Source organism: Cynoglossus semilaevis, chromosome 6, assembly GCF_000523025.1.
Source record: "Cynoglossus semilaevis isolate Cse_v1.0 chromosome 6, Cse_v1.0, whole genome shotgun sequence".
Classification (NCBI taxonomy): Eukaryota; Metazoa; Chordata; class Actinopteri; order Pleuronectiformes; family Cynoglossidae; genus Cynoglossus; species Cynoglossus semilaevis.
In genome coordinates this window covers 12,624,047-12,637,512 of record NC_024312.1, presented here as the reverse complement: position 1 = coordinate 12,637,512, position 13,466 = coordinate 12,624,047, and the positions used below count along the sequence as shown (strand labels likewise).

The 13,466-nt window shown below is 46.0% G+C and overlaps 1 protein-coding gene across 1 annotated transcript in view; it reads right to left on the bottom strand.

Moving 5' to 3' along the window:
• Positions 1 to 1,088: 1,088 nt before the first annotated feature.
• The window catches only part of smad6b (SMAD family member 6b), a 20,483-nt gene continuing 8,105 nt past the window's right edge, over positions 1,089 to 13,466 (bottom strand). The window contains exon 4 of the mRNA XM_025056562.1: positions 1,089 to 2,049. Coding sequence (XP_024912330.1) covers positions 1,508 to 2,049 — 542 coding nt within the window. The 3' untranslated portion in view covers positions 1,089 to 1,507. The remainder of the gene's footprint in view (positions 2,050 to 13,466) is intronic.

The window sequence follows — 13,466 nt, the reverse complement described above, 5'->3', positions numbered from 1 at the left end:
CTACACAGTCTTGGCTCCAGACAGTCAGCGGGGCTTGGAGGAGGCTGTCTGAGCTTTCATTGACAGGGGGGGGGGAGGAGGAGCTGTGCTCAGCAGCACACCTGATTAGAAAAGAGTATTTTTGATGACAAACTTCCCTCCACGTCTAGTGGACAGGTCGTCGAGGCGACCCTTCACAGAGAGCATGTGCAGCCCTTTGATGTTTGTCGGAGGCTCCTTTTCAAAAAGAAATGTCTTCGTAACAGCGGAGCACTCACTGACCCAGGATCAGTGTGTGTTACTGAATGCCTCTATTGCTGACTGTTGGCAGAGCGGCGTCCTCCCCCCTCCCCTCCTCACTACCACCACCGCCAATCTGACAACCCAACACCAGCAATTATGAAGGAAGCCAGCTCAACCACATCCACCTTGGCTGTAGTTTTTAAGATTCCAGTAGGCTTGTAAAAGTTCTTGGTTTCTCTGCATACATTCCAGTATCACAGCACTGGTTTCATGGTGCCGCATCGCTGGTCAGTTACAGTATAACAACGTCCTTTGTGAGACAGGCTGGCTGTGGAGGCCCGAGACTGGCGACCACGAGCCACCGATGATGTGCTGACTTAGGAACACCTTTGGAATGACGGTTGAACTGCTGAGCCTGAGCACTTCCATCATTTCCTCCTCCGCTGTCCTCCGCTGCACCGTCTTATCTTGGTGCTTATTACTGAGGCTCCTCAGGACCTCAAGGACATGTGGATCAGTCGGAGGTTTGTTACTGTAGCTGCAGCCCAAACATAAACACCGTGGGTTTCTAAATTTACTCCTATAAACCAACACCTATTATGGACATTCTAAAATGTTTAGAAGAAGGCAGCGGTTCTTTAAACGTCCGAGGACGTAACGACCTGGGTGACTGTGGGAAAACTGGCAGATGAGACGTTTTGAAAATGAAGTAAAAACACAGTTTTTAGTATGTAGTATTTACATTACTACAACTGTCTTTGGGATTTTAAGAAAATCCCAGTAAATGTGATTTTCTAACGTGTTGACCTCAAGAGAAAATGTGAATGAAACACAGGAAAAGCTAATGATTCAGACCAAAGCAACAGTTATTATGCCAATACTTTATTACCAATGTGTGAACGGTGTTAGCTTTTTGTCTGGATATTAATAGTATATGAAAACTATACACCAAATCCAGGCCAACCCTAATTTTCTTGTATAATTTCTCATGTTGGTACTGAAAAATTGCTTACATATATATATATATATTTATATACATATACATATATATGTATGTATGTATATATATATATATACATATACATATACAAATATATATAAAGCCAAAGTGCATTATCTGTTTTTTTCCACTGTTGTCCATATACACATTGCACCATACATAAATAATTACATTGTAAAAATGACTCCGTATTTACAAGTATAATATATATTTCATATAATATATAAAACTTTATATTAAATCTAGGTAGATGATATTTGGGATAGTTTGTTGGGTCCATCTGTGTTATCTGTGATTGTTGAGGAGGACCTCCAACCAGCAGGGGCAGGAGGTGATGAACTGTCTGGAGTAGCAAGGGCCCCATCCCTTGGCAAAACTGATTCGCACGCTGTTAGGGTCGTAGGGTCCGTCCAGGAGGTCAGCGTCAGTGGTGTGCCTCAACAGACATGAGCGCTCGTAGTCGAATACCTTAATGGAGTAGCCCGGCATCACCTTTCGCACTACTAAAGTTCTGCTGTTAGGCATGTCCAGAGTGGGGGAGTTGACAAATATGGGATGTTCGCTGCGGTTATACGCCCACACACCATCCGGCTCCTTACTGAGCAGGATGCCATAGCCGATTTTGCCTCTTGTGCGCTGAACAGTGCTGCTGCGGTGTTCCAGGTTGAGCTGGCCCAGGCAGAAGCCCGTGCCCTGAGGTAGATCATAGAAGATGCTGACGGAGTGCTCGTACACTGTGTAGAGGCGTCCCACGCGTGTGCGGTGCTCCCAGTACGCCACGTTACACCAGTGGCTCTGCTTCGGGGCATCAGGCGACATACTGGCATCTAGAGGAGGAGGCAAGACGAAAAGAACGATTTAAAACAAACGTTTTTTGCAACTCCAGAAAACAAGTGATGATATAAGTGGCTGTTCACTGGAAATAAAAAAGACAACAGTTGGGCGTTGAATAACGCCAGCTGGTGAAAAAATAGTAAAACAGGATACGGAAAATGTTTAAAAATTAATCTAATGATGAAACAAAAAGTACAGACGTGAAAACACCACAGCTAAATTATCATCGCAAACATTGCTGTTCAAGTGAAGGCTAAGAGGCTATCTTTAAAGATCGCCATAGACCAGTCATCATGTTGGAGTAGCTAAGCTAATACCAACTGGCCATACTGTTCACTGCTAAACACGTCCACCCACAAACGGACAGATTACTCAAAACCAAACAGCAGGAGGAGCTAGTAGCTTCTTAGGAACACAGCCCTTTGTAGACAAAAGGTTATATTCAATTAAATACTAATTATAAAAACAAAAAAACAGTGCAGCATGTATGTAGCCTTCAATAAATCACATTCAAAAATATTTGTGCCAAGGTCACGTTTCATCCAGGACTTGAGATTCTCACCTCAAAGTTTCATCAAAATCAATGGTCACATTTTTGAGGGTCTAAAACACAACCTCTTTGGCAGCAGTAAAAAAAAAAAAGAAGCAAACCGGGCCAGTAAAAAAGGAAGGCTTGAGTTTTAAGGGATAAACTAATCTCTTTTTATTGTTCGCAGCAGATGGCTACACTATAAATACTGACGGAGCACTGTATTGAAATCTAAGCCTTGTATAAATACCACTGCATGCACATCCATCTAAAACACACACTGGCACGACTGACTCTCTCTCTCTCTCTCTCTCACACACACACACACACACACACATTCTATACATATCCTGTACATACCCGGTGTTGGAGGGTACAGTGAGGTCAGATTGTAGACTGAATTTCCCTGCTCTGCCTCAAGAGGGCACTGCAATAATTAGTCTCGGCAAGCACCTCAGACTCAGTCACTGCTATTCACACATGCAGATTCACAACAAATCACATTAACGGTTGAAATCAATTCCATATTTCAAACCGGCAACTGGGCTGAAACTACACGTTGACAAAAAAAAAAAAAAAAAAAAAAAGTCGTCTCACATTCTCTCTCACAGAGGGGATGTGAAGGCCGTACTTTGACAGTCAGTGTGTAAATAAAGCCGGCTTCGATCAAGAGAAATCCCCTTCTTTTTCCACGGCAGCTTCATTAGCATCTTGTCCCTGCGCGTTTGTGCCGAGCAAATGAGGATGTTCATTCACTTCACACGGCTGGAGTCTGTGAACTTTTTCCAGTGACAGCACTCAGCACTCCAAAGTGAGTTACTGCTCCCTGGGTAGACTTCTATCTCCACCATGCTGAACACACACACTCACACTCACACACACACACACACCAGCACTGGTTGCTCTCAGGGGCTGCTACACTCCATGCTGCATAGCTGTCACGTCACGCTGCACATAAAAACTGAAGTATGATCATTCCATGATCTCGGTCCCTCTTTCCTCATCTTTCTCACATTCCGCAAGAGTGGGGGTGTGGGGGGCGGGGGGGGTGGTGATGGCACAAGCTAGGCAGGGGGTCTCACTCCCCCTCCGCCGGGCTCTTCCCCCGCTGTGGGCCCAGAGACAGCATTCAGCTCCCTGACAACTTAGCACAAGCCTGTGACCTGCTGACCCCCCAGCCTTCATGCTATCAGCTCCCATTAACTCACACACAGAGTGATGCCATTATTTTGCTTCAGAGCGTCTATTGGCAAAGAGGATTTAAAGCCGGGGCCTGTGGCCCCATTCCTTTCAGTCGTTCTGCTCTCGGGCCTTAATGACCGTAGGCTCCATTAACAAACGCCTCCAAGGTGGAGCCCAGCAGATCCACGCAGTGACAAAACGTCTCACCTCCTCCCAAACTAACCTTTCTCCTGAGGCATTCTGGAAATTAAAGTTTAAACAAAGATGGGTTAAAAAGTTGACAAGACCACAGACACAACGGCTGCTGGTTCAACGCTCTGTGTGTTTCTGGGAGTGGAGGAGTGAGGGAGGGAGTAAAGGGAAGTTGCAGACAGACTCTCTGTGTGTTTGCGCACACACCGATGGCTGAAATGACCCCCTCTCTTCAGGGGCCCCACCATGCATGTGCCATTAGTGAATTCCACACTCCAGCTCCTCCGCTCTGAGCTCAGCTTTTACTGCAGCGCGGCCAGGCCTAACAAAGAACTCAGCCCCAACTTGTTTACGGGCCTGTGTTCTCTCCCAGGTCACAAATCATCAAGGTAAATTCACCCTCAACTATACAGTACATCCAAACATAAAGAACAAATGGCTGGTTGCTTAAACCGGAGTCACACAGCGATAACAATCTGCACAGTTATTTGTAGATCCCCACACGTAGCCTGGAAGCGAGGTAGACTGTGCGACTGTCCGGGCCCAGGAAGAGGACTAAGCAGGACAAAGGTCAGAAATGTATCTCATGTCTCAGCCTTAGTATGAAGGAAGACAATGAGTGCACCGTCAGCCAGGCCTTTTCCTGCCACTCTGTTTTGTCCAGCAACTACGTGTGCCTGTGAGCACGTGTCTGTTCAGGTGGGGGAGGGGGGGTGGTGCAGGGTGGTCCGCAGGAATGTTTGCGTTTTCATCCTGATACTGTGTGTTTTGTCTAAGTTGGGTCGCTGACTTGAGAGCTCAGACGGAAGACCTGTCATGACTTTACAGAGCAGAGCAGAGCAGCGCGACCATGGGCGACCATCACCACAGCCACTGACGTCTCCTCTTCAGGGGCAAGCACTGATGTTATCGTCGTCGTTCCTGAGAGATCGCTGACTTTATTTCATGGAACACAGCCAGTGATTGGGCTAAATCTTAGATCAGTCTCTTAAAGTCAGACATGAGGCGAAGGGAGGGTCGGGCGTGTGTCTGCCTTTATCTGACCACAGCGACTCCCTTTGACTCCATGTCGGCTTTCCAGAGGGTCTGTTCAGGGCGGAGTCACGTCAGGCTGGGAGCAATTACTGGTGCTCTGCATCCATTTAACCCTGCCACCTTTTAACAGCTCCGTTTACCCATTAGAAGAGTAGCACGTGTTATTATTGTTATTTTATTCTCAAAAGCCTCTTCTCTTAGTGTCAGTCTCGGAGTCAATGAGTGCAGTCACAATGCCTCCACCGCCTTACTTCCTCTTCCTGCAGCCCGAGGCCACGATCTGAGCACTTGAAGGAGTTAATCAACCCTGCCTTGCCTTATGCAACGGGTCTCACAGCAGCGGTACCAAAAACTGTGAACGCGTAGATCTGTGGAGGCAAAATACAAAGGCCGTGCAGCCAAATGATAACAAGACTTTCTGTTTGGTTTGATGAATAAGCAGTGAAACCAACGCAGTGAAATTCCAGACTGCTCATCAAAACATTGGAGAGTTGAAAGAAGGTTGAAAGAAGCAAAACGTATCAGGTTTCCTAGTGCCATTATGCACTACTGATACAGAAGAACATATGGCAGGAATTCGGTGTCCACAGTTTGATTTCCACAACAAGTCAGGAGCTCCATGGAAACCCTGAGAAAATGTTGACATTTCTTTTTCCCTGTGGCCGGTCTGATTGGAGAAATCCAGAGAATCAAATGCAGGACATCAGATCTGACAACAAACAAGTCCATGTGTCAGTTCACTGGCACTCGCACCACACCCATTCTGCTTTTTGTTTCTAAACAGCATTTCTCTACAAAGACAATCTGCGTCCAGTTAGGTTTCTGAGCGCCTTAAAAGAACTGATCTGTGTCCATACCGATACGCCAGAAAACGTACACCATGTGACCGTCCAGATACGTTGTGCAACAGTGACACGTCTCAGTGTCTGCAAAAGTCTTTTCATAAATCATCCTGCTTGGAAAGAGTTCACACGAGGCGTTCATAAGCGGTCGAGATCTTTTTTTTTCTTTATTTTTTAAGAACTTCATTACACGTTCACCGCTATAAAAGTTTTCCCTCATGATTAAAGACCACTGTGTCATTAACAACGGTCTTCAAAATTCCTTTGCTCAACACGACTTTCTTAAGCCTTTTTTCAGAGGTTTACGTATGGGAACAAGTAGATCACTCCACTCCACTCCACTCTGAGATTCCTTTGCCGGAGGGTAAGTCTGGATAGTTATAACTAAACACACAAAACCGGGGGTTTCAAAGTTTAAATGGCGATCCTTGATGATCATCCAGTAATGCTTGTAAAGACGGCATGAAAAGGAGGGGCGTGGGGGGGGCAGAGGGAGAAGCAGAAAAGAGTTGCCTCGGGGTAAACACAGCCTCGCAGCTTTTGAGTGAGATGAATTGGAGGCCGAGTGTCAGGGACAGGCAGTAAAACAACAGTTTCTCCTCTGTGCTAACATTTACCACCAACCTCCAGGGCTGCCTTCTTATACTTCACTCCTCTGTAATCCACAGTTCAGAGCGCAGATGGACTCATTTCTACAAAACTTTACTGCGAAGGGTAGAAGAAGAAAAAAAAAAACCTTTATGCAGCATATTTGATTGGAGGAAAGCAGCGAGGGGGGTGGGGGGGGGCAGCGGCAGCCTCTCATCCTTTGCCAGGGATTAGATTCTCATCCTGCTATTAGGCTCCACCAGTGAACTAGACAGCCAGGGATATCTCCACAACGCTGTGTCAGCACTGAATAATGGTGGGACTGCACCCGGTATCTTTCTGCTATTGGTACAAAGACATTCTGGCTAGATTGTATTTCTCTTAACCAATCAGAGGGCAGGATTGAGTGACGGTTCTCCTGGGAAAAGAAGGAGGGTTGAGGCCAAACCTTTGATGGAGCATTTTGCCCACGGAAAGGTGACTCCCTCCCACAGAACGGAGTGAGGAAAATATATTTGGGCTGTGTGATTTCACAGCCAGACTCTTTAAAAGAAGGCGTTTTTCACCATGGTAACATTCTGCTACCTGCTCAAAACAAAGCAGGAGACCATCTCCTCCTGCAGATTTCCAACTAGACAACTAGAGATAAAGCAATGTTAAGGCTTTAAAGCAGGAGACAAAGGTTCCTTTACACTGACTGTAACCCCTGAGCAGCCCCCCCCCCCCACCCCCCTTAGACGGGCGTCGGGGCTATCGCTGCCATCAAAGTGGGCTTTATCAGACAGACATGTGAACTGGAGCTGCTCTTATATGTGTATGGATTTTCTCTCCGTGGTCGGGCCTTTCCTGTACGAGGCAGAGAGGCAGGTCACAAAGGGAAAGCGTTACATTGTCGCGCACTTCCTCTCCACTTTCCCTCTGTTTCTGTTTTTGGGATGACCCCAGGAGGGAGGCCAGCACAGCACTGTACCCTGGATAACAGGTACATGAAATCCACGAGCGACCAGGGGTGTTCACGGCACAGGAAGCAACGGCGGCTAACACGAAGCAGTCCCTGCAGCTTCGCAGTTTGGTGGAAAATCAAGTAGGGTCTAAGGTCCTACTATTCGCTAACTATTAGCTATTAGCTAACTTGATGACACTGGTGTTCTTCCGCTGCTCTGACTGTAACGACAGGGCGTGCATGCTCCACGAGAGCAGCAGAATATTTTCTAGTCCACCTGGCGACACACGCTGTTGTTTTGATTCAAGACAACAATAAGGCTGATGGAAACCATGGACACTCGCCTCAGGTAATGAGAAGAGGTCTGCTAACACCCACACTTGTACAACCGGTTGCAACAAAGAATCCACAGCCATTTACATGCACAAAACGCCTGGTTAAAACGAAAAAAAGGACAAAACATCAGGCTGGACTCTGGATCGGTCTAACGCTACACTGACAAATGAACATTTTGATTTCAGTTTAAATGTAACTGTGTCCATGTGCACGCAAGAGGAAATGTGGCGTAGCTCTCTGCAGACCGCGGCCTTCTGACAGTCCTTCAGGGCACGTGAAGGCTTAGAGAAAAAAACTGTGGGGGATGTTTGTGGATGTCATATCTGCAGGCAGTGCTAAAGGCCGGCGGAGTTTGCAACGAGCACCGAAAGCAAAACACTCAGTGAACATCCTGCTGAGCGGCTGTGCCCCCTCACCTCCTCATACGACCCTTCTGTTTGCCTGTGTGTGTCTGCGTGTACGTGTATAACAACGTTTGTTTGTGAGTGTGTGTGAGGGAGGTTTGAGCCAAGTAGGCTGGAGCGTTTGAGTAGAGGAGACCCTGCACATTCCTGAACTCCCCCTCCTCCTCTCGCAGTGCCTCCTAACTTCCTACTCTGGTTAGTGCTGTGGGGGGCAGGGATGCAGAGAGAAGGTTACTTACTTTGTTTTCTTTCTGCGGTTTTGTTGTGTCAAAAAAGTTTTGTTTTTTGGGTTTTTTTTTTAAAGTTGGAACACACGGGAGAAAGACCATCCTCAGAATTTTACAGACAAAAACTTGTTCCATTCTGCTGGGAAACACAGGACTCTACAGTAAGGGAGTGAAGCGACATCAGCCGCCAACTTTACACAAACTATGGTACAGACTCCGTTTCACATGAACAATAACAAAGAACTCTATGATTACAATGTATATTAGTCGGACTAATTTAAGGCGAAAGGCAGGTATTTGGTTTCTACCGGACAGAGGTCTGGAGCAGCTGTGATGGACAGAGCTGCCGTTCAAACAATGGTTTTTTATTGATCGGTCCAGTGGATCAGAGACTGTGAGGAAAATGTGTTCTGTCAGGATAATGTGGCACCAGAGTTTCTGTTTCAATCACAACACTTGTTTGGCTGTAACCCACACTGCTCCACCGCGGACATCCCGACACCAGCTCCCCAAACAAAGACAACTGTTTCCCTCATCTCTGACAACTCCGGCCGTTCACAACAAGCAAGACATTCATTAAAAATGTAGGAGTGAACATTTCCAATAATTCACAAAGTCCTTCCCTGTCAACATCTGCAAAAAATCTTCAAGCTAAAGGGAATGGCAGGATTTCATTAAGTAAATTATGTGCTGGCAGTCACAGAGAGGGGAAGAGGGGGAAGCTGCAGCCAGACCTCTAATCTAAACCGTACCCTGAAATGCGACAGCCTGACTGCACGTACTATGCCACACGGCCAAGACTGCAGAAATATACAATTACAAGACGAGTAAAACACACATTAAAACGAAGCTCCTACGATTCCCTGCAAAAGCTCTCCACAACAACTTTCACAGAAACAACTTTACTACTTTTATTTAGCACTTCTGTTACACAATTGCCTTTGGGTAACTTGTACTCCCTAATCCTCAAAAAAAAAACCCACTAGTGAGTATTTCTGTGGCGTTTGCCCCCATGTAAGGACAAGGTAGGATATTAGGATACACAGTAGCTGCTGCTGCAGATCATGTTCAAGATAAGGACACAGAACAAAAAAAATATCAATTCACTGTCTCTCAGTTTACACATGTATGGAGAGAAAGTGAACCAGGCTTTGCTACATTGTTCATCCGTGCACAATGAGCGTCTATCCATTCTCTCGGGCTGTAAATGGCCTGTGTGGGACTGTCGAATGACACGGGCCCTAGAGCCAATCCACACACAGCTTTCAGGAAGCTCAAAGAATGTACTGGCTATTCGCTACGAGTTTTAAAAATACTGACAACTCAAATGTCAATGCTCATTAGGAGGAAATAAAAGAGACAGATTTAAAAAAAAAAAAATTGAATTACAGTTGGAATCATAACAGACCAAAGTCAGCGTCTGGGCTCATGATTTTGAGTAAACAAAAGAAGAAGAAAAATAATAGTAACACCACTGACAATTACAACAGAATTCTGAGCTGGCGTTTATTTTCTCTTCTCCCTGCCAGGCAATGCAATGCTTGGAAATGAACAGGGACAAGCTCAAATGGGGGTATTGTTCCTGCTCTGAGCAGTGTGAGGAGGCACACTAAAACACTAAACTAACAGTTGGACATTCCATACATTTTTAATGGCATCACACACTCTTTATTTGTTGCTGTAACCCTGTGCCCTGAGCTGTATGAATGGAACCATTGGTGAAGGCTGGTGCCGTGCTGTGGTGTGAAGAGAGAAGAAGGCAACAGCAGGGCTCCACCAAATTAGCTCACGCACATTGTTTGCCAAGGGGGAATATGGGGCTAACGTGAACTCTAAACACACGTTCTGTTATTTCTGCTAAGAGCAGAAATAAATTATTTCTGCAGCCAGTGAAAATATTTACACAAAGCACTGTAACCTCTGACTGCAGCTGTGTCACAGACAGAACTGGGACACACGTTCATTAAAAAAAAAAAAAGCTGCAGATCAATCTTTCTAATCTTCATCCCTTCAGAAGCTCAGCGCCCACTGGCACCACCGCGCTTCTCCAAACAGACCCAGACCAGTGGAAGGAATGGCCAGGTTGGTGTCTGTTGACATGAAGGAGGTCTGAAGCTTCTCTGCTTTAGATTATCATGGCTTTCACTCTGTGACCTCTACACGCACATTACCTCACCATGTCTCAGAAGTGCATTACTGGTTTCTTGCAGAACATCGGATTTCGTTTTAAGAAAAAAAAAAAAGGTCAAAACAAGACAAGACAACTTTATCTCCGGTTAAAAGAAGCGAAAAGTGCATACATCAAATTCACGTTTCTAACTCTTTTTTTGCACATAATCTTTAACTCAAATCTTCATCTGCAATCTGCAAGCCAGTGCTGTATTCATCCAAAGGGGGCGCTATTCTCTTTCAAATTTTCAGTGTTTTTCTGATACTTTTATACTTAAATATTTCAGATGTGAGTACATGTTAAAAAAAAAATTAAAAAAAAAAAACGCAGCACCTAATAATACACCCAGCAACGCAACTTGAAGTATATGGAGCTGCTATTATATAAGCAAAAGAAGGTCAGTCAGACGGGTTAGCAGGAAAAAAAAAAAAAATCAGACAGATCCCTGGTGTCTTGGACTAGATCTCACATTAATTGCTCTTCAGACGATTTGGAGTTGGATTTAGTCACCCGTGTTGACCATTTTGATTAAGCTTTCTACCACCAAACTGGCAAACATTTTACTGCTCCACAAAGAAAGGATTGAAGGTTAAACACCGCTAAGAGCGCCCTCTAATGGTTCTCACTGTGAAGCGTCTACAGCTGACACAACCATTGTTTTAAAAATGTGAAAATATCGACCCCTCCCACCAGGGATGTTTAATCATCACAGCCCTGTTACACACTCAGCTGCACACACATTCCAATCAGTGACATGTATTGATGAGACACGTAGTCGATAGACAATGGGGAGCTACAGTGTCTTAACCCCTGACAAAAAAACCCAGAATGGATTTGTGACAATACGCGCTGTAACAATGCTGAGAAACGGAAAAAGAAAAAATGGCCTTATCGCTCTTACCGATGACGCTCATTCTACGTGCATGCGTGTTACGTAAGGGGAAATGGAGGCCAGCCTCCGAGGACAGGAACGGATACTTGAGACAAGAACCAAGGGTACAGGCTCGCACCACCACAGAGAGAACACTGGACACGACCCTCCAGGATGTATAGGATAAAAACTCCCGCCCTAAAAATGGACACTAACTTAACATGACAAATGGGTGAAGAGAGCCCCCTCACGTCCCCCGAGATGATGGCCTTCACGTCAACATTCCTCAGTCTCCACCACCGTCAACGGGCTAATTCAGAGCTACAAAACCTAGGCAGCTTTTTAAAACAGGATGTTTGTCTGAGGCCTCCTTCCCCTCAAATAAACAATCCGCAAAACCTGATTTCGGGAGGCAGGGTGGAAGCACTCAAGTCGCATTATTTCCACATCCCGTATCCTGGAGCATTGGGGCTCCTGAGGGAGTGTGGGCGGCCAGGCATTGGGAAGACTCTGGACTGTGGTGGAAAGCTGAAGACATGTGCCAGCCTGCGGGGGGAGATGAACCCAGACTGCATCACTGTGGGGTAGCAGGGCACAGTTCAGGGGACCGTGCCTCGAGACGAAGAGGGGAAAATGACTAAGAGGACGATGCTGTTGTCACTTCATAAACAGTCTGAGCTTTTAGTTTTAAAACCAAAGTCTTTGGCACCTGGTTTAAAATAATCACAAGAAGCAACGTCAAAAATATGGCAACACACTGCAAACGGAGGAGGGAAAAAAATAGAACAGAACTTCAAAGAACCATTTGTAAAACACTAAATTATAGGCGAGTGTTTTAAGATGTGTAGAGGAGATATGCTGTTTAATTAGGTCTTTGCTGAAGTGGACTCACATGCCTTCAAAGACCTGATCCAGTCTGATCGCCTTTAATCAAGAGCTGCAGCGCATGACCTGATTAGAACTGTCTATGTAATTATTCATCAGAGTCTGTACCTGGTCGACACAAATGGAGGGAAGGTTTCGATGCCGGCCTCTTCCTGATACGGACGCGAGGACCGGTATTGGTACTGACTGAACAGTTTCATTTGCGTAGTGTGTGTGGTGAACATTTGAATAAATGGACGTACCATGAAGAAACACCTTCAAGTTGACAATTAAAAAAAATGCAATTCTAAACGCAAAATTGTTGCCTCAACAGTGACCGTTCTGTTAACTGTAACCCTCCTGAATAATTGGTCGGCAGGTTCACGTAAAGTCCATCCCATCTACCTACTAACTGCCCTGTCCTGCCTGGAAGAATCCATATCCAAGTGGACGTAAGGCAGTGTCTGTCTGAGACACACAGAGATGGTTCTCACTTCAGAGGGGAGCAGAGAGAGGAGAGAGGTGTACGGTGCCCCTCTCTCCCGGTGGAAGACTCGCTCTCTCTCCTTGTTTAACTTTATCTGACACTTTTCAATCTGTCTCTCCATTCACACATGCCTGCATTTCTCCAGACGAACAAGAGGTTAAATGGACGCCGGTTAAGGTCGTCTTGCGTTTCCTCCGGGCGGCCTATCCAAGATCTGAGGAAGTGGTTTGATTCACAACTGTGATCTCAACTCTCAACAACACGTACGCTGCGTGCTCAAACGGCGTTCTGCTGAAAAGCTCCACTGGGTTGAATGAGGACATAAACTCTGAGGTCTGAAGGATGTAGGCAGACTGGAGCCATGTTCTCACAATGGCCCACGCCGGACACGGAGGAAAGGTCTGCATCATTAACTGTATAAATACACTCTTCATCTAATCACCATCGCACAGCGTGACACTTGTCCTGAAGAGACCGCTTCTAGAAGTGCCACAGGCGTCTCTCTAGAGCTGAGGCTGAATTATCATGAAGACGAGTTGTGGAGACAATGAGAGTGACATAATGAAGTTAGTGTGCGGCGGGAGAAACACCCCCTCAGGCAGTCATACAGGAAGCAATGAGATCTGCTTTAAAGAGCTGGGCTCTGATGACCACACGACAGGGTCCAGACTGTGAGGAAACAGGTGTGTGGACACACTGGGGGGGGGCGGGGGGGGGGAGGAGGGGGGGGGGTGGGATTC